This window comes from Acomys russatus, chromosome 24 (assembly GCF_903995435.1).
Source record: "Acomys russatus chromosome 24, mAcoRus1.1, whole genome shotgun sequence".
NCBI classification, from domain to species: domain Eukaryota; kingdom Metazoa; phylum Chordata; class Mammalia; order Rodentia; family Muridae; genus Acomys; species Acomys russatus.
In genome coordinates, this window is record NC_067160.1 from 14,831,603 (window position 1) to 14,858,605 (window position 27,003).

Below are 27,003 nucleotides of genomic sequence, written 5' to 3' on the forward strand. Positions count from 1 at the left end.
TGCATGTATTCACAGTTTATTGTCACCAAGAAAACATATTATGCTACGGCAGAATTCGGCTTCAGTATCTTCATGTGGAAACTACACAGCGGAAGACACTGACCATTGTTAGGTGTAAAGGCACCAAAGTCAGCTAGCATTCTGAATTGCAGGGTGGAATCTTCTTACAATCCTTTCCCTACAATGTAATGGCACGCTCATTAACTGCCCAGGTTATAAAAACCACTTGCCATCCACTCCCCGACTGCTAATCTATTTTTATATCTATACCACATAAATTTAATGCTGGGAGACAGAACAGCTCGCCTTAAGAATCTAAAAGCCTTTTAGGTATCTTTAAAAGTAACTCTGAAAAGGCCTTCCCAGAAAATTTTCACACAGTTTTCCATCCATTACCATGACAACAAAGCAAAAAGGTCCTACACCTTAAAAAGAGACTAAAGTAAAATAATTTTACTTCTTACCTGAAAACATTTCTTAGTTCTTAAATAGAGAGGGGGGAAACTTTAATTCCTTGGAGAGGAAAAATTACTTCACAAGTAAAAATAGTACATTTATTGACACTTGTACAAAAGATTCCAAAATATTTCAGCATTGCAAGAAAATGTAATTTAAAGCTAGTAAGTGTAATACACTCAATAAATGTCACTCATGAACACAGTCTAATTATTTCTTACAAAGTCCTCAATTAGGAACAGCGGGTATAAGGTGTGTTTTTTCCAACATTTGGTAGTATTAGCTAAAAATTCCTGGGCCAGTAAGACTTGAGTTTCAGGCCCCTCACCTGAAACTCATGAGGGTCACGGAATGACCACCGTGGTGCACCCTCGATCTACAAGTTTCTATGATCTGGAACAAAAAAGGTCTATTTTGTGCCATGTTGCATAGCTTGGGTTTTATATTAAATATGCATGTATTTATGATACACAGAGTGAAAATGTGATAAATTCTGTCAGAGAGGGATGCTATAACTCACGGAATTTTCCAAACCAAACCCCCAAATCCCTCCAGTTAAATGGCAAAGCGTGCCTGCACAGTCTGTGTCTATCACTCAGGAGATGAGGCAAGAGCATCCCAGACAGTGGACGGCGATCAGCAGGGACAGCCCAGGCAGTAGCTCCAATTCTGACTTTGGGTCACTCTACATGAGAACTAAGATGTCACTACCTGCTTCATAGCTCTGTATTTTTGACACAAGTAATGTCCTAATACTCCAGAGCATTTGTAAGCTTTAAAATTACCACAGGTACAAAGTGTTTTTGTAATCAATCCTAGATGACTTTTCTCTAATTAAAAAAAAAAAAAAAAAGTCTGGATCCAATTCAACCTGTCCCTTTGGCAGTAGAAGTGGCGTCACTCTTCACTCTGAAGTGTGGTTTCAGCCAGGGAAGCCATGAGCCTCACCACCGAGTGTTTGAGAAGCTCGTTCCCAGCCTTCCGAGGACCCAGAGAAACTCAGATCATCTCAACAGTCAACTGGCTCAAGTCTGGGACCCCATGTGCTTTGCCCTCAGCTTAGTCTCTGCTGCTACCCTGCTTGTTTGGGGAATACACATCTCTCTTTTAAGCCAGATGTATCAGTGCGCCCTTCTCACCCATCGTAGCAGCTGGGATGGTAAGGAACGGCGTTATAAACTCAAGGCCAGCTAGTCCTATCGAGCGAGACTTTGGTTTTTTTTGTTTTTGTTTTTGTTTTTTGAGATCCCTTGCATTGATCCCTACTCGTGATCTGGACTTAGCTCCATGGGGACCAGTCATCACAAGCCACCACAATGAAACTATGCCATGACCCAGCACTCTGGACCTCTGGACAACACATGTAGGTTCGACTACTACCTCTGTGCTCTGCTTGGAGGTCACAAGACCATCTGGTTACCACTGACAGATGACAGAACTCCAAAAGCTAACCAGCCACTTCAGAAGACATTGTTTCTAGCAGACATAAATGAAAACTTGAAAGAAATGTTCTGCTTCTTACAGAAACCCAGAGACTTCACACTCCATAAAAATCTGCCACACCAAGGGAAACCGACCGAAATTATGAGTGTTTAAAAATACGCCCAATGAACCAAACATCAGAATAAAGTTGGTATAATTGATCCTTAAGGAGCTTTAGCAAACACGGATTGTGAAAAAAAAAAAATCACTCATGACATATTTGGTACAATGTGGTTTCTCAAACGCATCTCTTCCAAATTCAGCGTACGCCCCCATTTGGGTTTCCAGATGTCCACGTGCACTTACGAGCTTCGGAACGTGGTCATGTCTTTGGGCTCTCTGCTGGGGACACACCAGTCATCAGCCTCATGGTTGGCTTTGTAATGCTTCCAGGCAGCTTTATTATACACAGGGAGTCTTTCGATGGACTCTGTTGACAGAGCCTGCGGTTGGAAAGAGTCTCCTGAGTCGGGCATTTTAAGAATTCATTTTCTGAGATTATATATGGTGGCGAACGGTGACTACAAACTAAACAACAAGATGCTGGCATCTTACCAACTACTTACTAACCACACACAAGTTTCAGAGCGACGGACGTACTTAGAACAAGCTGTTTATTACTACATCTGCAGCACCGATAACACAGTGCTTGGGTTCGATGCTTCAGTTATCCACTAGCCAGCCTGAAAATGTCTACCCTCTTACAAAGTACAAGCCCAGCCAGGAGTCCGCTACTTCAAAGGGCTGGCTGTAAGAGCATAAAAATCAGCATAGCTACCTTAACATACGCTACACATATAGGCCCAATGAGAAGAAAGCTGTCCTTCTTCACTATCTAGCGAGGTACTATAAAAGCATTACTGTACAGGAACGGAGATGGCTCAGTGGTTAAGAGCACTTGCTGCAGAGGACCCAGGTTCAGTTCCCAGCACCCCCATGGCGGCTCACCACCACCTATAACTCCAGTCCAGAGAACCTGATGCCCCCTCTGACCTCCACACACACCAGGAGGATTTGCCCAACAGAGATGTGTGTAGGCAAAACACTCTTAACCACAAAAATAATCTTACAAAACTTAAAAATTAAACATACCACCGGGCGTGGTGGCGCACACCTTTAATCCCAACACTTAGGAGGCAGAGGCAGGCAGACTGATGTGAGTTCGAGGCCAGCCTGGTCTACAAAGCGAGTCCAGGACAGCCAGGGCTACACAGAGAAACCCTGTCTCGAAAGACCAAAAAAATTGAACATACCAATATATCATCAATAAATATCAAGCTGAGCCTACAACATTTTGGCTGGCCCATGAACAATGCATGGTCCCTCTGTTTGGAGCTCATGTTTTTCACTCCTCGGTACCCAGTGCTGGAGACTGAACAGGAGGTCTTTGTTGTACACGAGAAAGCACTCCATCACAGAGCAATACTGTGTTTTCTTCTCTTGCCAAGAAGGTCAGTGTTGGGGCCTGAGCATGGACTTTGTTCCCATACACAACCACTCATCCACTGCCCTGCAGCCTCCTGTAAGTAATGAAAGCCAGCGAGAAACTACACTTTCTTTTATTGTCTTCACAGTAGGAAATCTCAGAATTCTGACAACAGGCCACTGGTATTCCCCAAGATGTTGGCAATACAGACCTATGAGTTTCCTCCTGGTCGTGCTGAGTGTGGTCTCTAATGTGATTGGGTGTGCTGACTCCATTAAAATGCTTGTGTTCTAGTTTTCCCCCAAATAAAAATTGCTTTCCACCTCGAAGCCCTGAGTAACCTAAACATAAATTAAAATGTTACATTTAGTGTTAAAAATACTGCACTGATGCTGTCATATTTAAGTTCCTCACAATGACATTAAAAAAATAATATGGCCATAAAGACTTGAATCTCTTCAGGGCAACTTTTTAAAAAAATTCTTGAGCATAGCCTATAAAATAGGTGCCATCTAGTGGCCAGAACAGGAAACTACAGGCACCAACTGCTTAACCATTGCTTTTAAAAATAGTACTACATTTATTTATTTGCACATGCGTGGCTCAGCAGGTTAAGATGCTTGTCTTTAAGCCCAATGACCTGAATTTAATCTCCAAGATCCACATAGTCAGAGGAAAGAACTTCAACACACTACTATCTGACTTCCACATGTGCATGCCCACACACAAATACATAACACACACACATACACACACACACACACACTTTTTTAAAAGGATTGCTTTAGGTGGCTGAGGAGATGGCTCAGCAGTTAAGAGCGTTTCCGGCTTTTGCGCAGGACCTAGGTTTTATTCCCAGCACCCGCACGGTGCTCCACAATCATCTGTAGCTCTAGTGCCAGGGGATCTGATGCCCTCTTCTCCATAGGCACGAGGCACATATGAGGTATACAGACATGCAGGCAAAACACTCAGACTCAAAATAAAACAAGTATTTATTGAAAAAAAGAATGCTTCTCTGCTGGCAGCTGGGGAGCACTAGCCCCACATGTGGAAGGCCATATATTCTCTCACACACACACACACACACACACACACACACACACACACACACACACACACACACAAAGCCTGGGTGCTATCACTGCCTGGCAATGCTGTCACCACACCTATGCTCAACCTCCAGAACCCACATGGCGAAAGGCGAGAGCCAATCCTGGAAAGCTGTCCTCTGCCCATGCACACGCACAATACGAACATACACATATTATACAAACAAATGTTTTTTAAAAATTCACCCAGGGTCTTTCTTGTATACTTATAATTTTCTACTTTAACCTAATTTTCTATTTCTTTCCCCACTGCCCTCAACTATCAAAATATCTCTACATTTATTGAATAGTGTGAAGTTTAGTAAAATCCCATTATGCTCTTCCCCCCTTACGTTTTTGAGACAGGGTTTCTCTGTGTAGCAGCCCTGGCTGTCCTGGACTCGCTTTGTAGACCACGCTGGCCTCAAACTCAGAGGTTCACCTGCCTCTGCCTCCTGAGTGCTGGGATTACAGGTGTGCACCACCTGTGCCTCCATTATACTTTTTAACTGATACCTTTTCTTATCATTAAAAGAAACCAAGTGAAGGGGCTGGAAAGATGGCTAAGTAGTTCAGAACACTGGCTGCTCTTACAGAAGACCCAGGTTCAGTTCCCAGCACGTACGTGGTGGCTACCGTCTGGCCTCTGAGGGCTCTTGCATGCATGTGGTACATATAAACTCACACACATACATGTACAAATTTTTTTTTCAAAAATAGAGCTAAATCAAGAAGCATTGCTTATTACCTTAATATAGATAACGGCGTCAGTCCCGTAGCCCTCTAAGGAATACAGCTTAAGGTCTCCTTGGAAATACTGTGCATAGAGGCGTGAAATGGGCAATCCGTAACCAAAACCAGCCTGTTCGATGAGAAGACAAAGTTCTGTTCAGAGACTCGCATACTGAAACACTTTCCTAACTAAGACAAATGCCACCGAGTGCTGCAGAGCCATCAGCCCGTGCGTCTGCGAGCGTGTAAGATACAGTTGTGTGGAAGGACTAAGCTGGAGTTCAGTGGAGCCCACCAGCTTGTCAGGCCTAGACCCAAAGCCCCTTACTCTGTCTAGAAAGTGACTTGTGGGCAGTCTGGAAAAGGCACACACACTGCTTTCCTTTGCTGCCATGCTCCGGGGTTCCCCAATACAGCTCTCAGCAGTCTCACAGAAAGCACACTGTTTCATTTAGGAGCGAGACTAGCAAACGCCTTGTCATAGCTTTCTTAACAATAGGCAGGAATCTCGGGACTTTACACCATGGATCCTGAGGTAATCTGTGATAGTCTGCTTCCTTAATTCCCTCTGACACATCACTTCCCTGCTCCAAAATCTTCAAAGCCCACCAGTACTCTACCATCCCCACTCCCCCTGCCCTAGAGATAAAAAAGCCAAGCTTCTAGAAAGAGAGTCTGACACAGGCCTCTGCCTCCTGCTCTCCTGCCTAGCAGAACCCATCTCCTTCCCTGACTTCCTGAAACACAGGACTTCTGGGCCTCTGTTCAACCTGCTTCCAGTATCCAGAATCTACAAACACTTGGAAAAAGGAGAAAAGGCTTCCATCACCAAATCATGCTTTCGGTAGCATTCCTCACAGCGTGTTATTAACTGTTTACGTCACAGCACTGACTAGTAACACACACACACCCTGGCCTTTTCTCCCGCTGGTTGTTTTTTACTATTATACTGTGTGTCTGTGCGTGCGGGCATGTGCACAGCGTGCTGTATGTGTGGAGGGAAGGGCAGCTTCCAGGAGCTGCTTCTCTCCTGCCAGCGTGGGTGAGATCTGGGCACCGAATGATGTCATCAGTGTCACTGGCAAGCATTTTCCCACCGAGCCATCCCACTAGAGCTAATTATTTTGTGCTCTAAAGCAGTGTTTGTGTGTGTTCCTCTAAGTCAACTACCTTATTTCTAACTTTCCCCCTGCCCTAGGGCTGAGCTGCAACCAAAACACTCAGACACACATAAACACAAAAGTAAAATTAAATAATAAAAAAAAAAAAAAGAGATCAGAATTTCATTTGGGTCTACATAATGAGGTCTTTCCAAATACAACAAATATTTGAGGGAAAACATCAACATTAAAGATTAAGTCATGACGACCGATTACTAGTACAGTCCATACCGACACATACAGTCACATGTGGACTACTACAGGGAAAACTGCTGTGACATCACTCCCAAGAGGAGCCGAAAAAATTTCTTAAACTATAATCTGTCTTGTCCCTATTCCAATTAAAAACTAATCCCAGGGCTGGAGAGATGGCTCAGAGGTTAATAGCACTGACTGCTTTTCCTGAGGTCCTCCTGAGTTCAATTCCCAGCAACCACGTGGTGGCTCACAACCATCTGTAATGTGATCTGATGCCCTCTTCTGGTCTGCAGGTATACATGCAGACAGAGCACTGTATACATAATAAAAAATAAATCTTAAAAAAAAAAAAAAAAAAAAACCACTAATCCCAGGGCTATTTAAATTCATACAGAAGTATTAATCTCCAAATTTCCAAAGCATTCTCCCTCCCTGTGAACTCCCGTGAAATCAGCATAACTGGCCTTGAGGAGCGCACTTTCCAATGATGGCTGAGGGGCACCACAGCCCTTCCAGATCACATACCAGGGGCACTGCGCGGGACGTCTCGACCCGAGGCCGGGGTGCAGTGGAGTACATGTAGTTGAAAAGTCTGTCGATCTTCCTCAGTGGAACACCGCCTCCCCGGTCACTCATCTAGGAGGAGAAAGGATCGCTCTGTGACCGAGTCCCACACGTTAGAGCATCACAAATGTGACCGCTGCTCCCACGGTCTAACTAACACAAAGCCAGCCCTTCCTGGTGGGCGGCATGATAACCAGGATAAAATAAATAAAAACCAAGGACACTCTACACATCAATGCCATCTCCTAAGCTTATCCTAGAAAAACTAACATAGGGGAAGTACACACAAGAATATCCATCGTGGTTTTAACAAAAATCAGAGAGTAACTCACACAGGGACTACATGAGCACATTCTAAAACAAAACGCTACGTAGGGACTCTAACCTTAATACATAATCAGCAGGAGAGATGGCTACAAAAAATAGACAACAAGGAACAAGTTAGAGACATGATTCCAACTTGGGTTAGATATATTAAAGACAGAAGTCTGCAGCGGGTTGGAGACACGGCTTTGCAGTTCCGAGGTAAGACTGTTTTCCCAGAGAACCTGGGTCTGGCTCCCTACTCCTACATACTGACCCAAAACCACCACTAAGTCCAGTTCCAGGGGATCTGCCACCTACTTCTGGCTTCCACTGGGCATGCACTGCACTCCTGTAACCCCGCACACACATACAAATCGTCCCCCCCACCCAGAACCTAATTGGTGCTACACATCTGCAGTCTTAGCATGTAGGAGGCTGAGGCAGGAGGCTTGCCATAATTAGAGACCAGCTTGTGCTATAATGTAATAGCCAACAAACAAAAATAAGGGCTAGTGAGATGGGAGTAGGGATGATGGGAGGAGGATGCTGGCGCCTACACTCAGGCAAGAGAGTAAGATTCTGGAGGCCACTACACTGAGAGGATGTGAACACAAAACAAAGCATCGCTGATGGAGATGCGAACAAAGCGTACCAGCTCACCTTCAGTGCCCAAACCGCCACTCTAAAAGCATGTAGCCAAGAACGCCACCTGGTCTTCCTGTTCCCCTGACACTGACTCCCTGAGCTAACTCCTGTGAATGCAGGCCCAAAGCAAAGGAACCCTTCCTGACTGTTTGAGATGGCTTCGCTGTTCAGAGCACTTCCTGCTCTTGCAGAAGACCTAGGTTTGGTTCTCAGCATCCATCCAGAGGGAGGCTCACAACTACCCACAATTCCAGCTCCAGGGATCCAGCACCCTCTTCTGAACTCTGTGGACACCATGGGACACCCACCCATGGCTTCCCCCAAGAAACTGGGATGGTGGTTTGTACTAACTACCAACTTACTAGGCTCTGACTCATCTAGAAGGCGACTCCAGGCATGTCTGTGGGGTGACCTCTTTCCTGACTATTACGCAGGGCTCCTGCAGCCCTGCCTTTCTTAGCATGATGGATGGTGACCCCTCACTATGAGCCAAGACAAACCCTTTCTCTTTCAAGTTGCTTTTCCCATGGGGATTTTTATCACAGCAGCAGGAGGAGAAAATAGGACAAGTGAGTCTCGAGGCCCCAGAGAAGAGAAAGGACCCCACTGACTCAGATCAGTGAACCCCACAACAGAATCCAGAAAAGAATCTAAGAACTTCAGTTAACGCAAAACCAGCTGCCTAAAACCGGTCACACAAAGGAACGGCAGAAGAAACAACTTGAATGTCATCTGCAAAAACAGAAAAGGAAGGATTTCCCCAAAAGTCGCTCTTCCAACATAGCACCAAGAAAAAGACAGAGACCACAAGTATGTCAGAACCCCTGAAAATGACCCAACCAAGAGGCTCTTGTTCCAGAAAAGCACTGACGGGTAACTCTAGGTGGTTCTGGCCCTTTCTTGTCTTAGACTTGCTCGGAGGCCCCCGACCCCCCCACCCCCCCACCCCACTGACAGGCAGTAGTATGACTCTTCCCACTCAGAAGGCTTGCATTTGCTGACTGCGAGTTCCCCAGCACCCTACCATTATGAAGTCTTAGGTCTCATTTGCAAACAGTTGTCAGAAACAATTATAAATAATGGAATACATTTTTTAATGTATGTGTATTGGTGTTTTGCCTGCATGTATGTCTATGGGAGGATGTTGGATCTCCTGGAACTGGAGCTAACAGACAACTGTGAGCTGCCACGTGGGTGCTGGGAATTGAACCCGGGTCCTCTGGAAGAGTAGTACCCAGTGCTCTCAATGCTGGCCATCCATCTCTCCAGATCCAGATCCATGAATTACTTTGAGGGCTGAGACAACATGGACAAGCTAGAACTAATAACAGGCTAACCAAAGAGCTAAGCAGGGCAGCAAGGGACTAAGATGGCCACAGGGCTTTGGAAGGCTCAACTCTAGGAATCTCGCAGGCCATACTCTTGAGGGTTGTGCTCCCACCCAGGAAAGCCTCCAGAAGGCCCTACATTCTCGACCCTACCCGACTGAGCTCAGGCTGTACTCTTCCCCTAACTTACTCCATGTTGCGCAAAACTGTGGTTTTTCAGACTGTGCTTTGCCATGCATGACTCCATTTTAAGGATGGGAGCAAATGGCACCTGGGTAGACATATAAATGAGACCTTCCAGAGAGCAGAAATGGTGCCACCCTATAAATTTACTGGACTGAATTAGACTCTAAAGGCATGTGTATTAAAACCCTATGGGGGAAACCAAGGACTTATTAGACATTAAAACCCACTAGAACTGACTTCAGAGACAGGAGCACCAGCTGCCTACAGAACTCTGTAGACAATTATTTGCAACCTACAATTCCATGTATGAAACCAACACTGGGAAAACAATGGAGGCAAACAGCACGTGTAGCCAGGTAGGAAAGGGACAGAGACCCAATGCCTCTCTCCCAACCATCACATAAACCAGTGCATGCTATTTACAGTGTAAAGAATTCAGAACTAGCAACGCCAGAGAACTCCTCAGAAGTGCAGTCAGCACACAACAGCTAAGACAAGGTGTGAGCCGCATGCATCAACAGCCAGAAAGGACAGCTGACTTTTATACTCTGTATCATACCTGATAATTTAAAAGATGCACAATTACTCCAAGCAAACTGCGCTCCTGGAGCAGGTAAGTGGGAAGGCTGAGCAGGGGTCACATGGTTACATCTCCAGGTCTGGAGCCTCTATACTCCCTGTGTGACCCTAAATTCTCACTAACCCTCAGTTCCCGTAACTAAAACATAAAGCTAAAGTCACCTGTGCTCCTAAGAGCAAGATGAAAAACCATTTCTTAAAACTGAACATGCCCAAATATTTAAGATTTTTTAACTGATCAGAGTCTGCCTCCAGGCATCCCTTCAACCTGAGCTGTCTGGATTAAGGACCAGAATAGAAACAGACTCAGAAGATAATTCTATAATTTGCCAGGAAACAAGGCAAAGTGCTTATTATCTAGTTGATGAAATTCTGTCCCTTGAGAATAAGTTGTGCATTGTAGGAATTAGACATGTATCATTTTTGCGTGCCTATACATGCATTTTTTTTTAAAACATTACCTTCACAGTCAAATCCTCCTCACCCAGCGTGACATGGACGTGAATAGGTGGGTAGACGCCCTTGTCAGCATGGTGCTCCATAGTGGCTCGCATTGCATTCTGAAATACATTAGGATTACAATGAAGTAGAGCTTTTAATAATTAAAAAAAAAGAAAACCATATACTAACAGTTTTTAAAGATATATGCATTATTTGAATTTTAAGTTCCCTTTGTCACTGATTTGAAGCTAAGGGTATTTACACCATAAAAATGTTTTGACTAGTTTCTAAACTGTGTGAGGCCAGTGCTGCCTAAGCATGGACTAATAACAGGACACATGGCGCTGGAATAGAAACGGCTAAAGCCAAAGAAGATGGGACTGAATGTGGACTTAAGAGGGACAGCATTGGCCACTAAGGACAGAACAGCCTTGAGCCAAGGCTGTGCCAGTTTAATACTAGGTTCTAGACAAAAGCCACTGTCATGTGCACTATACAAATATGCTACAGTTTACATAAAGTCTCATTAACTAGAATAGTTAATAGTTAGGATCTTTGGCTGGAGAGATGGCTCAGCAGTTAAGAGCACTGACTGCTCTTCCAGAGGTCCTGAGTTCAGTTCCCAGCAACCACATAGTGGCTCACAACCATCTATAATGTGATATGGTGTCCTCTTCTGACCTGCAGGAGTACATGCAGGCAGAGCACTGTTTACATATTAATAAATAAATCTTTTTAAAAAAACAGGATCTTTACATAACTGAAATTTCAAGGGGGAAAAACAATTCTAACATGTTAGGTGCCTACTGCTTTTTAACCACTTTGATAGATTTATGTAGGTGTTAAAGGAGCTCTTAATTTATCAATACAAAGCACGTATGGTCACCCTTGCTTTCTCGGGCTTCTATGTTTTGGTATGCTGTTTTTTATTTTCTTTTTCCTTTGGATTCTGAACGAAAGTCTTGCGACGCGGCTTGGGGTGGCCTATAGTGCTAGCGCCCTCCTGCTTCCTTCAAATGTGCTGGGATTGCAGTCACAGCTGTGTGCCCTGGCCAGCCTATGGTTACCGTGCCTTATCCCTCGGACAGCCATCTCTGCTGCTGGCTGGACACTGGGCAGCTAAAGCAGGAAGCGGGACAGGCTTCTGCTCTAGGACAGTCACTTGCAGCTGCAGGAACCAGCCACATTCAGCAACCACTTTCTATCAACTAGCAAACGCCCCAGTGGGGTGGAGGGCAGCTCAACACAACCAGAATGCTTCTACTGAGTCCCCAAATCTGCTATAAACAGCAAATAGTCTCTAAGTCCAACATAAACAACTTCCTAAGAGAAATGCAAAAACAAAGGCATGTAAGTGGGGCTGGCTCAAGGATACAAAGTTGGGAATTACAATTGTAGTATTTTGGTTCATGAAAATATAATACAAATTTACTAAGTACCTACAGCCCGCTCTGCCCTAACAGCCACTCGGCACATCTTCCCTAATCTTCATAAATCTTCCTGGAAAGTACTATCCTAGCTTCAAAGAAGAAACCGAGGTTCAGAGCATTTGAGCAACAGAATCTTTATTCAATTCCAGGTCTTCCTGGCTCCCAGGTCTGTGTGCTCTACTACACGGAGGCAGCCATTTATATAGACAAGAGGCGCACTTCCAGCACAGTGGGGCATGATACTGACATGAAATGGCGTATCTTAATGAATCAGGAAGTCCAAAGGAAAATGGTTTTCAGAGCGGATTCCTAAGCTCAAGAGAGGACTGGTAAAGGTTACGCAATACTATTTTACAAACCTTGAACAGTTCAAACACCATGTGATAGAGATGGGATGGTACATAAACCACTTGTATTGTCTGTCCTGGTGATTTCGCTACAGAGCAGAAGAGAAAAATATGAAAGTACAGAGAGATGTGCTCAAAGCATTCTTAAGAATAAACTGTGGAGTGATGTGGAGAAAACATTAGCTATGGAGGGTGGTATTATGGGGGGGGGGGTGCATAATGTCACACCATTTCTTCACTGCCTTAGCGCTTGAACCCTGTCGCAGATGACAAGGACAATCTGTTGTAAGAGGTCAGCCACCCACTCTCCTACGCTTCTCTGTGACAGCAAGTCTTAACTCCATCTTCAGGTAGGAGTGTACTTCCCAAGACAGATTATCTTAGAAAAAAAAAAAAGTTTCACCTGGGTAGAACACTGTCTATTTTATTCCGGACATTTCTATGGATATAACACTGTATTTAAAAAAAAAAAAAAAAAAAAAAAAGAAAGCTAGCATCATTTCTCAAGCATTACTTGTAACATAGACCTCTGGGAAAACAAAAGGGTAAGATGCCAAGTTTCAGAGTACACTGACCAATAAATAACTGGACTGTGTTTCTAATAGTAAACCAAACTGTCCTTCCTGAACAACTCCCACGTGGAAACGTGAGTGGGACAGCTGACACTGCCCGCCCATACAGCTCAAGCTCCTAAGCTCTATGTGTGGCACATGGTTCTTACTGGTGGCACCATCAGAAGACTCACTGTGGCAGGAAACCACAGGCAGTTCTACCTCAGCTGGGCAAGTAGACACTGCTCCCCACTCAGGTCCAGAGCGCGGCTTAGTTCAAGCCTGTTAAAACTTTTCCTCCCATCACCTTCCCAAAGAATTATCTTAACCCGGGAGAGGTTTTCCTTGTTAAACAACCATCGCCAGTTTCTGTCCAAAACTCTCAACTTTTTCTCTAAAAGGCAGGTGGAGAGACCATCAGAGCCGCTCACACAAATGAGCGGCTTCCTCTGTCGTTCACATACCCCAGTCTTCTGGCTTCAACAATAAAAACTGGCTTGCAATTCAGGAAACAGAAAAAGGGTAAACTTTGCTATGAGGTGTACACAAAAATGAAATAAAAATTTTCTTGGTGTTATTTGTTTTTTCTGTCTCTGAAGAAAATAGCAAAAAGTCAAAATTACCCATTAAAAATAAAGAGCAAATCAAAACAGCAAAATATTCTTCCTAGGACTCAAACTAACTCATGTACGTGTAGGCGTGTGTTGCACACACGTATCTTCTGCCTTCACACTCAGTGAAGAGGTTGATGCTGAAGAGTCCTTTACTGTTCAAGCCAATCCCAGCTTGCTCCTTGGCCGTCAGCACACCCACTACTGAGGAAAGGCGACCCGGCAGGCTTACCATTAAGTTCTTCAAGTTCTAGTTCAGGAGAGTTAACATAATACAAATCACAAAGCCGCCTAGCATTCTCATAGCCATCTAGTGTGAATCAAACAAAACAAAGAAGCGTTAAAGAAATGTACTTCTGTCTTACGCAACAAGAGGCCAACAGTATTGACAAATGAAAATTTAAAACTCTCTGCAGAAGAAAAATACACTTTTAACAATCTTAGGGAAGGAAGGTCTTTTACGTGACAAAGCCTGAGCTGTGAGAGAATGACAGAAAAGGTCACAAAAACTTTTTTTTTAAAGGCAGCATGGAAAAAAAACAGAAGCAAAGCAAAAAAACAAAAAAAAAAAAAAAAACCATGAGGCTAAAAAGATTGCTATATACATTAAATATGTATTGCATAGATATCTGTTTTTGAGACATCTAAAAAACAGTTGCTCAGGACTTAGGAAGTCTACACATTTATCTATTGTTTGATGCCCTTTTTTTTGGAACCACTGAAAATTTAAATGCCTAAACATGGTTTTTTTGGTGTGTGTGTGTGTGTGTTTTTTTTTTTTTTTTTTTTCCGAGACAGGGTTTCTCTGTGTAGCCTTGGCTGTCCTGGACTCGCTTTTGTAGACCAGGCTGGCCTCGAACTCACAGCGAACCGCCTGCCTCTGCCTCCCAAGTGCTGGGATTAAAGGCTTGCACCACCACCACCCAGCCCCTAAACATGTTTTTAATCCTAGGATTATCACTGTTGTTGTTGTTGTTGTTAACAATCTTACTATGTAACCAAAGCTGGTTTGACTGGCCTTGAACTCACAGAAATCCATGTTCCTCTACCTCCTGAATGCTGGGGTCAAATGTGGGCACCACCACGCCTGGCCATTCTAAGTTCTTTGCCTTATACTAGAAAAAGTCACTATATATTTAAGGTAGTTCACTAAGATACTGTGAGGAGCAGGAAGGGAAAAAATGAAAACAACCTAAGTGTACATCACAAGAAGTACAGGTCAGCACTCTATTTCATTCTAAAGAGCCACTCAAAAATGTGGGCTATGTCCATATGGCTATGAGTTTATATTAAACTGTACAAAGCACTCCATTTTCTAAAAATAACAAAACACAGTGGCTGGAGAGATGGCTCAACTGTTAAGGACACAGGCTGCTATCTGGCCATGGAGTTTCATGCCTTTAAAGCCAGCACTCAGGAGGCAGAGGCAGGTGAATCTCTGAGTTTGAGGCCAGCCTGGCCTACACAGTGTGCTCCTGGACAACCAGGAATACATGGAGAAACACTGTCTTAAGGAAAAAATAACCACAAAAAAAAAAAAAAAAAAAAAAAAAAAAGACAATAAACAAACAAAAACAAAACAAAACAAAACAGCACAGGCTGCTTTTGCAAAGGACCTGGGTTCAATTTTCAATATCCACATGGTGGCTCACAATCATCTGTAATTTTAGTTCTAGAAGATCCCACCCCTGCTTCTAGCTTTCAAGAGCACCCCACATACACATGATGTATAGACATGAATGTAGGCAAAACACCCATATAATCTTTTTAAATTAAAAACAACAAAACCCATAAAACAATTCATACGTAAATGAGCATGTGATGTCAATTTAAAAAGATGTTTGAGAACAGCCAGGCAGTGGTAGCCCACATCTTTAGTCTCAGTACGCAGGAGGCAAAGGCAAGTGGATCTCTGTGAGTTCAAGGCCAGCCTGGTCTACAGAGTAAGGTCCCAGATAGCCAAGGCTACACAGAAAAAAACCCTGTCTTAAAAACACAAACAAACAAAAATGCTTGAAAAGATGAGAATTAAATTGTTATTAACTCTCAGCACTGGGAACTAGACAGGGCAGACTCAGAACCTGAATATCATTTATTTACTGTGTACGCTGTACATCTGTGTGCATGTGTATGCCAAGGACATGTATGGGGATCAGAGAGACACAGTTCAGTAGTTAGTTCTCTCCCTACAAGTAGGTGAGTTCTGGGGGGTCAAATTCAGGCTGTAAGGCTTGACAGGACGTGCACTTAGGAGCCATCCCAGTGACCCATTTTGAGGGAGGATGGGGAAAGATTTGAATTTTTTTAAGCAAAACAGATAAGCACACTTACTAACATAGCAAATTTTACTTCCAGAGAGTTCAATCGGGAAGACACTGACTTACATTCCGCATTAATTGATGTCACGAAGGGAGTTCTAGGCCTAACCCTTACTCCTAACATTTTTCTTTTCCACGAAACAAGCAGTAGTTTTATGGGAAGGGATAGCGCACAGCACTCTGACTTCTTGTCCTTCTGCAAAGGACAAATGCACTTACCTTTGATAACCTCGACCACGTCGCAGTTTGGATTTATGCTTCCAATGTGTTTTCGATGAGACGGGCTTCCTTTTCCACCAAACAGTAGCGCTATCAAAAGCGGAAAAACCCAAAGTAAGTGAATCTACGTAACACCTCTTTCCAGATTTAAATGTTGTTTCTCTAAGTAATACCAAACAATAGAATAAATATTTTCCCTAAGCATATTGATGGTATTTTAAAGTCAATGCCTTCATGAAGTAATAAAAATTACTTCATTACATAGCAGTAATGTTCCCTCTCAAGGGGCATTTAATAAATAAATAAACAAATAAAGGTAAAAGCACTACACATATTAGCTACTTCCTTCAACTTACAGTGCTGGTTGAGCAGCATTCTAATTGAGATGCGACTCATATAGAATCGATCCAAGAAATACTGGACATTTTGGCTGGTGACAGGATCCACTCCGAAGCTCTCCTTGTACTCGGTCACACCCTGGGCCATGGTGGGGATGACATCATTGTGCCGGTTTCTGATCCTTATCACTGTGTCTGTGAATCTAAACAAACCTCTCTGTCAAAACATGCAAATATTTTGACAAGTATTTGACTTTTAATACTAAGACACAAGCTGCAGCAGCAACAACAACAAAAACCCTACTTCAGAGAAAGGCGAGTCAGTGAAGGATTTCTCACACTTGCTTAAATACATTCCAAGTCATAAAATACATGGAATCTACAAGGTACAAGGATCTCTAAAAATAAAACGTACCATATTTTCTGTCCCTGAAAAAAAACATGCCAAAGTCAGGGGTCATCTTATATGCTGGGTACTTACCTGAAGCTTTTTCTTGCTTCATATGTCTGGAGCATAGATTGGAGGGGGGAGGTTGCCTCGACTGATTTCCCTGCTCTGGGTGGGGGTGGGGGGGGGGGGGGGTTGGGGTGGGTGGGAGGGGAGGAGTATGAAGTAGGGAGGAATATGAAGCAGGGAGGAGCAAGCTGCACACATCTTCCTGTCAGCTCTCCACCAGAACCCGCCCATTTGACTCGGAGGGCTGCAGGTCTTCGGGTTGAGTATGGAGCTCACCTTAAAGGGGCAGTATAGGCTGGCACTAGCTGTCTGCCAGTATTTTATAATAAAACACCTGGCTGTCTGTGCCCTGCCTGCAAATGGACACATGCCCAAGTCTGCTGCACAGGGTGCGCTTTGGAAGAGGGGTAGTCTTATACGGCAAGTATTATTCCAAACTCTGTATTTTAACTGGAAAGGTTGGGGGTCATCTTACATGCCCAGTCATCTTATACGACGCCGGAAAATACGGTACATAATTCTTGGATTCCTGTAAAGCTGCCATACTACTGTGAAAAATGTAAGGGTTCCCTACCCGTTATCTAACCCCCTGAGGCTCACTAATGAGGACAGCGCTCCAGAGGCACGCTGCCTAAGAAAAGTCCCTTGCTCTAGAGAAACTCCACAGGGACTCAAGATGAGTTAAGACTTGAAAGTCGGCTGAGGCTCTCCTCCCTAGAGTTCAAAGGAAAAAGAAACCACTCAGAAAAGAAAATTCAAAAAAAGAACTCTGACTTCCTTCATTCTGCATTTACAAAGTGGATGAGAAGCCACATGGTGGCAGTGCACACCTTTAATCCCAACACTGGGGAGGCAGAGGCAAAGGCAGATCTCTGTGAGTTCAAGGCCAGCCTGGTTTACAAAGTGAGTTCCAGGGCAGTCAGGGCTATACAGAGAAATCCTGTCTCAGAAATAAAAAACAGAAACAAAAACCCCAAAACCAAACCAAACAAACAAAAATACCCAAAGTGGATGAAAAAAAAATTGTTGGATTGGAATAAATTTTCAAATCATATTGCCTTCTTATTTCTGTTAATTTAAGGAATAAGATAAGAGAAAGAAGTCTTAATTGTGATGTAACAAACCAACCTCCTAACTAGGCATCAGGATTCACGATTCCAAATGATGCTTTCCCAAAACACTAGCTTAGGTACCACTTAATTTACTCCAATGATATTCTCACTGTTTTTACAATTTTTCAGTTAGTGGGAAACTTCAAACCCAAGCAACTAAGACAAAATATAATTTTTAAAAATTCCGCAAAACCAACAAAGAATTGAAATTTTCAATCTCCTTTTTATTTACCTATTCTGTTCCTCTCTTTAGAACAAAACTGTTGAGCAAGGTACAGTAACTGACCTGTAATCCCAGGCAGAGGCTGGAGCAGGCAAATCATGGTAGACAAGAGGCCAGGCTGGACTACAGTGAGTTCCAAGAAAGCCTGGGCCACATATAAGACCCTATCTCAGAAAACCTGGTCTGGGGAGATAGCTCCCCAGTTGGTAAAGAATTTGTCACACAAGCATCAAATGACCTGAGTTCAATCTGCAGAAACCCATGTGACTATGCCAAGCATAGCAGCACACATCTGTAACCCCCAGTGCTGGAGAAACAGACAGGAGGAGTCCTGGAGTTTACTGGCCAACCAATCCAGCCTAATTGACATTCTAAGGCAAGAGACCCTATCTCAAAGCAGGCAGACGGCAGGCTGATACCCGAGGCTGGCCTCTGCCCTCCACGCACAGGAACCTCCCTAGGCAGGAACATGTACACACAAACATAATGTTCAAGGAGTACAGGTGACAGTATTATTCTGCCTCGCTGCTCACTTGATTTCCTAGGCTCAGCTCTGAGTGACTGTTTCCAGAAAGTTCTACAGTGGCGTTGATAGGATACCCCACCACTTCCCTTTGCTTTGTTCCTAGTCCTGCCACTTACTAGCTACGAGATCCCGAGCCACGCAGTGCACACTCTTTGTGTGTAAACGCACTATCTCAGTAGAGTTGTGTTGAACACTAGATGACTTCGCTCACCTAGACAGTGACTAGCTGATGAATACTACTTTCAAACCAAAAACATTTTAAAAATGCAGTTCTGCTACTCTCTTAAAAGGAATACTCCCCCCAAAAGATGACAGCGGCCTTCATGCTCTTAACATTCATTGCAAGCAGCTGCCCAAGATAACTAATAAGTTTATCAACTCTGGCATCCGGCTATGAAAGTTGGCATAGGTCTTATAAACCACAGACCACAGAAACCCAGAGCTATTTTTTTTTTTTATAGCTTTTGTATATAACAAAAGAAACATAAGCAGTTGCCATGTTTCAAAGTTAGAGCTCTTCCATGAAAATCTAGACTTGTACATTTTTTTTTTCTCTAAAACCAGAAATTTTCCAACTATCCAGGCAACGAGTGCACACGTGAACAAGCAGAGGCAGCAGAGGGTGGGTGGCTGTCCCTTTGGTTAACAGACCAAGAGGCATCCAGGTCACATCTAGATTCCTGCTGGTCATCACATTAGAACTGTCTCTTCTTACAGTAAACAGCGGCGTGGAGTGAGGTTTACATCTAGCCCAGCCCCCTGGTTTACAGTGTCTTGCTGTCTTTAGTACCTGTGGGCTGCTATAAATGGATGATGTAGCTAGGTTGTGTCGAGGGTTGGCCTGATGTATTTTGATACTAATAAAAGGCCATCACACCCGAGCAGGGCAAATGGGACAGGCGTGGCTAAAGCTCCCAGGGTTGGGCAAACAGAGAGAATCTTGCGAAGAGAGACCAGAGAGAGTGAAGGTTGCGCTATCATGGGTTAGGTGGAGGAGAAGCACATGGCCGGTGTGGAGGATTTGGCCCAGATGAACAACATTAGCAAGTACATGGGATATGGATGGGAGGGAGCTTGATAAACATTATTAGAAGCAGATGGCATGGAATAGAGACAGGGATCCCATACCTGCCCCACTATGGGAGGTAGTTTAGAGGATTAATGTCTACCCTGCCCCAGGTTAACTAAGGCTATTTTAAAACATAACAGGTGTCTGTGTCTTGACTGATTGCTAGTGGGTTAGAAAATACTGTAATAATAATAATAATTATAGACCTAATACTAAACAATCATTAGGCTACAGGTAAATAAAAAACAATAAGCAGTGCTCGAAGTGGGGCAATTATGAGGCAATACTGGTAATTTAATAACAACGATGTTATACAAAAAAGAACCTTCAGTGTTAATCAGTTTCCTCAAAGTGGGCCAACAGCAAATTAAGGTAACCACATTTATACTTCTGTGTGTTTAAATATAAAATTTGCATCCAGAATAAGATCATATAATTACACTTACTCATAAATAGTTCTAGCATCTTCAGCACTTTTGTCCTTAAAATCAAGCAGCTCCTGAAGGCTCTGGATATACCTAAAATACAAATCAGAAGGCTGAGTTTATTCATATTGTAAAATTAATGCAAACTCTATTGTTCGTATTTTATAATTTTATTTTTAGAATATTTTTAAGATATTATAGTTAAAGTAAGATTGCTTTTTTTTTCTTCTTTGTTTTTGTTTCTGTTTGGAGACAGGGTCTCATGCGAACCAGGCATACCACCAAGCCCAGCTTCATGTGGTGCTGGGGATGAAATCTGGGCTTTGTGTATGCTGAGCAAGCACTCTTCCAGCTGAGCTACAGACGGGTCCTGAAGCAGGCTTTTACAGGCACTAGCACTTGAGTGAAGTTCTAGGTATATCACATGAAATATATATTTTCAGGCTGGAGATGGCTCAGCAGTTAGGACTTTCTGTTCCTCCAGACAGTACAAGTTCAATTCCCAGCATCCACAGAGGTCCACTTACAACCATCAGTGTCTGCAGCTCTAGGGGACCCAATATCATCTTCTGCTTTCTGTGGGAATCCAGACGCTACCAATCAGATTGTAAATACTGCATCATAAGAACTGAACTGTCACTACTAACTGCAATCATGGATAAATGCTTGTCTTAGTCTCAACAAAATAAGTGTATACCTTGCTCTAAGAATCGAACTTAAGCTGGGCGTAGTGGCGGACACCTTTAATCCCAGCACTCAGGAGGCAGAGGCAGGTAAATCACTATAAATTCAAGGCCAGCCTAGTCTACAAAGCAAGGCTAAGCCTGCCAAGGTAACACAGAGAAACCCTGTCTCCAAAAACTTAAAAAAACAAAACAAAACAAACTAACTTAAATGTTTGTGTTTTAAAACCCTAAATTTGGATATTTAAGTCTAGTCAACAAGTATTTACTGAAAGCCTCTTAAACAAAACACAAAAGCAATTAAAATTCAAGTTTTTCATTTAACCAACAATTCAAGGTAGGAGAGTTCTTATTTACGACAAAATGAGAAACGTAAAGGCATCACAGGCCCAGGCTGAAAACACCTCCACAGCTATTCCGTTATCTTCTTTACACCTTAAATCCTGCATGGTGTGCCTGGACACCCTTCACCCTGCCCCAACCAGGCCTTGCTGCGTCCAAGAGCCCAGCAATTCTCACAGCTGCCACTCTGTTGTAGCCCTGAGATTTCTCTTCATAGGCAAAAAAAAGTTCAGTCTCTAGGGGATATTTAAACTCCTACCCCTTGTGAGGCAAAACCAAACTTCAGAAAGCAGGATGAGCTAGTTTGCATGAAGACCGGAAAGGAATGGGAAACCCTCCCTTAGAAGATTGCGTTTTCTTCTGTGGATCCCATGACACCGTCCAGCCCACTTTTCTCACTTAACTACATTTGCAGTTATTTCCACACATGAACTAACTAGCCTCTGGGGACCAATACTTAGCAGCCATTCTTCTCTTCTGTATTTATTTACTTTCAGTGTGTGTGTGTGTGTGTGTGTGTGTGTGTGTGTGTGTGTGTGTGTGTCCGTGTGTCTGTGTGTGTGTGTGTGTGTGTGTGTGTGTGTCCTCAGAGGCCAGGAGAGCATGACAAACTCCTGGAGCTGGGGTCACAGTCAATCAGGAGTGGCCTGACCTTGGTCCCTAGAAGAACAGTAAACACTCTAAACCAGTGAGCCAACTTTCCAGGGCCTTGTCTTCGTCTTCTGTGTTTTTGTTTTTGTTTGGTTTCTCTGTGTAGTCCTGACTGTCCTGGGCTCACTTTGTAGACCAGGCTGGCCTAGAACCCAGAGAGATCCTCCTGCCTCTGCCTCCCCAAGTGCTGGGATTACAGGCGTGTGCTACTGTCCCCAGCTGTTTGTTTTTGTTTGTTTGTTTGTTTGATTTTAATTTTTAATTATGTGTATTCCTGTGTTGGAGGACCATGTGCACATGTGAGTACCGGGGTCTTTGGAATCCAGGTCCTGGATCCCTTAAAGGTGGATTTACAGGTGACTGAGAGCCACCCGGTGTGGGTACTGGGAACAGAACTGGGTTCCTCTGCAAAAGCAGTTAAGTACTCTTAATCTCTAAACTGTACTCTCCAACGCCCACGTTTACTTTAAATTGATGTTTGCCAGTTTATCTCACAAACTATGATACTTAGAAATAGAAAATTAGGATCTCCGTTAATCATAATTGGGAAATGTTTTGCCGTTACTTTTTTTCCCCACTTAATATTCAACTCTGACCTGCATACAAACAAAACTCCTCACCCTGGCATGGTGGCTCAAACTTTGAATTCCAGCACTGGAGAGGCAGAGGAACTCTGTGAGCTCTGTGAGTTCAAGATTAGCCTGCTCTCCAGAGTGACTTCTAGACTAACCAGAAATACTGTCAGCCTTTGTCCCCCCCCCCCAAAAGCAAGCAGTTTTTATTTTGTTTTTGTTTGGTTTGGTTTTTTGAGACAGAGTCTCTCTGTGTTAGCCCTGGCTGTCCTGGACTCACTTTGTAGACCAGGCTGGCCTCGAACTCACAGCAATCCACCTGCCTCTGCCTCCACAGTGCTGGGATTAAACGTGTGCGCCACCACGCCCAGCAGTGTTTATGTTTTTTTAAGACTCCAACTTAATAGGGATGAAACCCAAAGTCCTAGTCTTTAATGGTTAAGACCTTATAAATGATCAAACCCTTTAACGTGTTCAGAAGTGTATGTGATTTATTACAAGATTGAGCTCTTTTTAGACTCCTATGCAGCTTTTAGCTGGACACAGTAGCTGAATATTGTAGCCTATTTCTGTGATCCAGATCCAAAGAGGCAGAGGCAAGGTTAAGTCAGCCTTGTCTGTATAGTGAGCTACAGGCCCAACACAGTGTCTCAAAATAACAAAGACCAAGTCCCAGAAAGATGGCTCAGCCGGTAAAGCATCAGCCCTCAAGCCTACTAACCAAGTTTCATCCCTGGGACCCATGTGGTAGAATGAGAGAACTAACTCTTGCAACTTGTTCTCTGACCTCCACAGGAATCTGAGCGCACACGCGCGCGCGCACACACACACACACACACACACACACAAAGAATTTGTAAAATGTAACGTAAAACAAAGTTAATTGAGCAGGGCGTGGTGGCCCACATCTTGGGAGGCAGAGGCAGGTAGATCTGTGAGTTGGAGGCCAGCCTGGTCTACAGAGTGAGTTCCAGGACAGCCAGGACTACAAGTGAAACCTTGTCTCAAAACAACAACAACAAAACAAACAAATAAAAGAAAGCAAAGTTAATAACACTTAACAAGCAGGCTGTGGTGGCACATGCCCAAAAGGCTAGCACTAGGGAGGTGAAAGCAGGAAGATTTGTCTCAAAATAAATACAAGAAATAAAGGCTGTGGACTGGTAAAAAAAAAAAAAAAAAGGTGTACCCTTAAAACTTTAATCATCAGGCTAGAGCCGGCTCAGTGCTAAAGAGAAGGCCCTGCTTTTCCAGAGGTCCTGGGTTCAGTTTTCCGTACCCACAAGGCAGCTCACAACCATCTGTAACTCCGGGTCCAGGGGGACCTGATGCCCTCTTCTGGCCTCCAGAGGCACCAGGGACACCCACACACATAAACAAACAAACAAACAAACAAACAAATCCTTTATTATACAGAGCAGAGGGGTGCTTCCATGGCCTTGCAACTCTACTGAGGAGCATAGGCAGGGGAAGAGTGGGGCTCCAATATTAAGAGCTCTTGCTTCTCTCCCAGAGGACTCAGAGTAGGTTCGTACCCCACCCCCCCAAATCAGGTAGCTCACAAATGCCAATAACTGTAGTTGCACAGACACCTGCACATGTGTGGTTCACATCTATACTCAGGCACACACCTTTAATCCCAGCACTCGGGAGAAAACATCAAACAGATCTCTTAGAGTTTGACACCAGTCGAGTCTACATAAAATTCCAGGCCAGCCAGGGAAGGACACTTCTCAAATAAACAAACCAATCACAACACTTAGAGAACAGAGACAGAAATAAGTGGACCTCTCCGAATTTGAGGACATCCTGGTCTACATAGTGAGTTTGAGGCCAGCCAGAACTATATAATGAAACTCTGTCTCAAAACAAACAAATACATAAAATAATAAATAGGTAAATGTATTTTCTTTAACCTTTAACAAAATCCACAAGTCCACTGAAATTATAAACACAAGATGGGACTCTTCCTGGACAGTGATGGTGCCCGCCTTTAATCCCAAGCACTTGGGGGACAGAGGCCATCAGATCTCTGAGTTCAAGGCCTGCCTGGTCTACAGAATGAGTTCTAGGACAGCCAGGGCTACACAGAGAAACCCTGTCTTGAAAAACAAAACCAAAACAAACCAAAACAAAACGGGCTCTCACCAGCTCTGGACCAGCTGTACGGATGGCGTCCTGAGAAGATTGTCTGGCAGGAGGCTTATTTCTTTCATTATGTTTGCCAGTCTAACAGGTAACTCTTGCCGCAGGAACATAAATGAGGTCTTTTCGCAGGCATTTACTGATCCTGAAACCAAGCACAGTAGAAAAACGCAGTTAAGTCAACGGCATGAGGTATCCAAAGCCAGAAAGGGAGGGAGAAAGGGGATGGAGTCACTTGACAAAGCCATATTGGTAGAATTACTATACAGAGAGGAAGGGACTAGAAAACAAAGATATAGCCAGGCAAGGCTGTGACTGGTCTATAAAGTAACACTGTTCCCAGAACCACCTTCCGATTCCTGGAGTTCCAACTGCTCAGGTGCACACTGTAGGTACTTTGTTACACTTTGTACACTTAGAATTAAAATAAGTTACATTCCTCTGCTCAAGGTTCAGGGCCTATAAGGAGAACTGCGAAAAGCTGATTCTACAAGCCGCACTGCTGCTACCCTTCAGAGATTCTGACTCCTGCCTGGCCAAGTGGTGGGCACACCTTTAATCCCAGCACCTGGGAAGCAGAGGCAAGAGGATCTCTGTGAGTTCAAGCCTGGTCTACAGAGTGAGTTCCAGGACAGCCAGGGCTACACAGAGAACCCCTGACTTCAAACACCAAAAAGAAAGGAAGGAAGGGAGGAGGGAAAAGAAATTCTGACCCAAATATGTAAAGACTGACAAGACACAAATACACCAGAATAGTCATTACAGAGGTTTTCAGATAACACGAGACAAAGACCACCAGCAGCACATCAGCAACCATCAAGTAGAAACCACTCAATTGTTTAAATCCTGGGAAAGTCACCTGCCCCTTTCTCCACTCTTGTATCCAGATGTCTGGCAGAACAGCTGGTGAGGAGCCATCCCCTGGAAAGCAGCTTCACTTGAACTAAAAAGTCCTAGTTCAGCAATCCATTTTAAACTAAAAATTCTATCTTGTGGACAGAACCTTAGCAGAAACTATCTTGTCAAACGTAGGCGTGTTACTAAGGAGAGCATCTTGTACAAGATTAATAGCGTATTCATGAACAAAGTGAACAAATCATGGTGCAGATGTTTAAGAATAAAAGCCTTTCATACTTCCTTAATAAAGCAATACAAGAAAACCACCTGTCACTGCAAACCACAATTTTAAGATCATGCACCCAGCCACACCACTTATCTCCCATGCCCGCTAGCCATGTTGTAACCTGATGACATGACTCATAAGATCACTTTTTCTACTCCAGAACTTTTGGGTTTCAATGCTAGAGTTTCTATTAACCATTTTCCTTTCTTGATGAGAAGTCAAAGTCAAAAGGCCTAACACTGCAGTTTCTTCTGCAAACTGTAACACACAGACAAGATCCTGCACTTTGCACGTGCTTGGGACCTGACTGCTGATGAAAGAACTTGCTTTCGGTGGAAACACTGGCGAGGAAAGTACTGGGCCAGTAGTAACTTGTTTTCCTGCCATCACGCCACTCTAGATGGTTCATCGCTGTGCTGGCACTGATCTCACCTCTGCAGAACGCCTCCCTCGAAGCAGTGTGCGATCTGGCCTTGAACCCGAGCAAGGCCTCCCCGAACACACCGGGTCTCGAGATCGCACCTGCGCACGTGAGCGGAAGGGTACAGCCCGCCGGCCCGCTGCTTTTGTTTTTCTCCCGTACTATAATAGTCGCACGCCCCGGTTATATGCCCGGCCTGCCAGCGCCCGCACCCTCCTAGGGGAGGAAGGAAGCACCTAAGACGCAGGGGAGGCGACACCAGGGAGGAGGGGTTCGCCTGGGAAGACGGAGCTCGCACACGAAGGCCAGACCGCCCGGCCGCCCTCACCAAAGTCCAGGAACTGCTTCATGGAGAGCGGCGACGGCGAGAAGCGCGCGTAGAAGTCCACCTGGCCCGGAACGCCGCGCTCCGACGCCGGCCCGGAGCCCGAGGCCGAGCCAGAGGCCAAGCTGCGGCTGGCGCTGGGGAGCGCGCCGAGCGGCCTGACGCCCGGGCCGCCCCGCAGCAGCCTCACCAGCCTCATACCGAGCCCCGCCGGAGGAGCCGGAGCCCCCGGCGCCAGCCTGCCGCTCTAATGCCGCTGCCCGGGCGCTACGTGCGGGACGTGGCGGGCCGCGGGGGCGGGGAGCTGCTGTCAGCGCCGCCGCCACCGGCCCCGCTTCGCTACAGCCACGCCCCCCGTAGGCGGAGTCCCGAGGTGACGGAGGCGGGAGAAACGGGAGCGCTAGCTACCGCCCCTCACTGAAGCCACACCTCCATGGGCGGAGCACCGATAGTACGAAGGCGGGGAAAGGAAAAAGAGGAGGGCAGCTCAGCCTTGCCGGGTCTGGTCGTCCTAACCAACC

The 27,003-nt window shown here is 44.5% G+C and overlaps 1 protein-coding gene across 2 annotated transcripts; it reads right to left on the reverse strand.

The window, feature by feature from the left end:
• Positions 1-1,810: 1,810 nt before the first annotated feature.
• Pdk1 (pyruvate dehydrogenase kinase 1) lies at positions 1,811-26,783 on the reverse strand. 2 transcript variants are annotated; one of them, XM_051166402.1, is made up of 11 exons: positions 26,486-26,780; positions 24,617-24,758; positions 20,242-20,313; positions 16,427-16,611; positions 16,071-16,160; positions 13,766-13,843; positions 12,384-12,460; positions 10,615-10,713; positions 7,071-7,181; positions 5,204-5,317; positions 1,811-2,381 (listed from the first exon to the last, which is right to left on the reverse strand). In XM_051166402.1, exons 1-11 carry the CDS (start codon positions 26,679-26,681, stop codon positions 2,241-2,243), a joined length of 1,305 nt encoding a protein of 434 aa, XP_051022359.1. In that variant the 5' UTR covers positions 26,682-26,780; the 3' UTR covers positions 1,811-2,240. The 2 variants fall into 2 exon arrangements, with proteins under 2 accessions (XP_051022359.1, XP_051022360.1); XM_051166403.1 differs by lacking the exon at positions 13,766-13,843 and having other exon boundaries at positions 26,486-26,783.
• Positions 26,784-27,003: the final 220 nt, after the last annotated feature.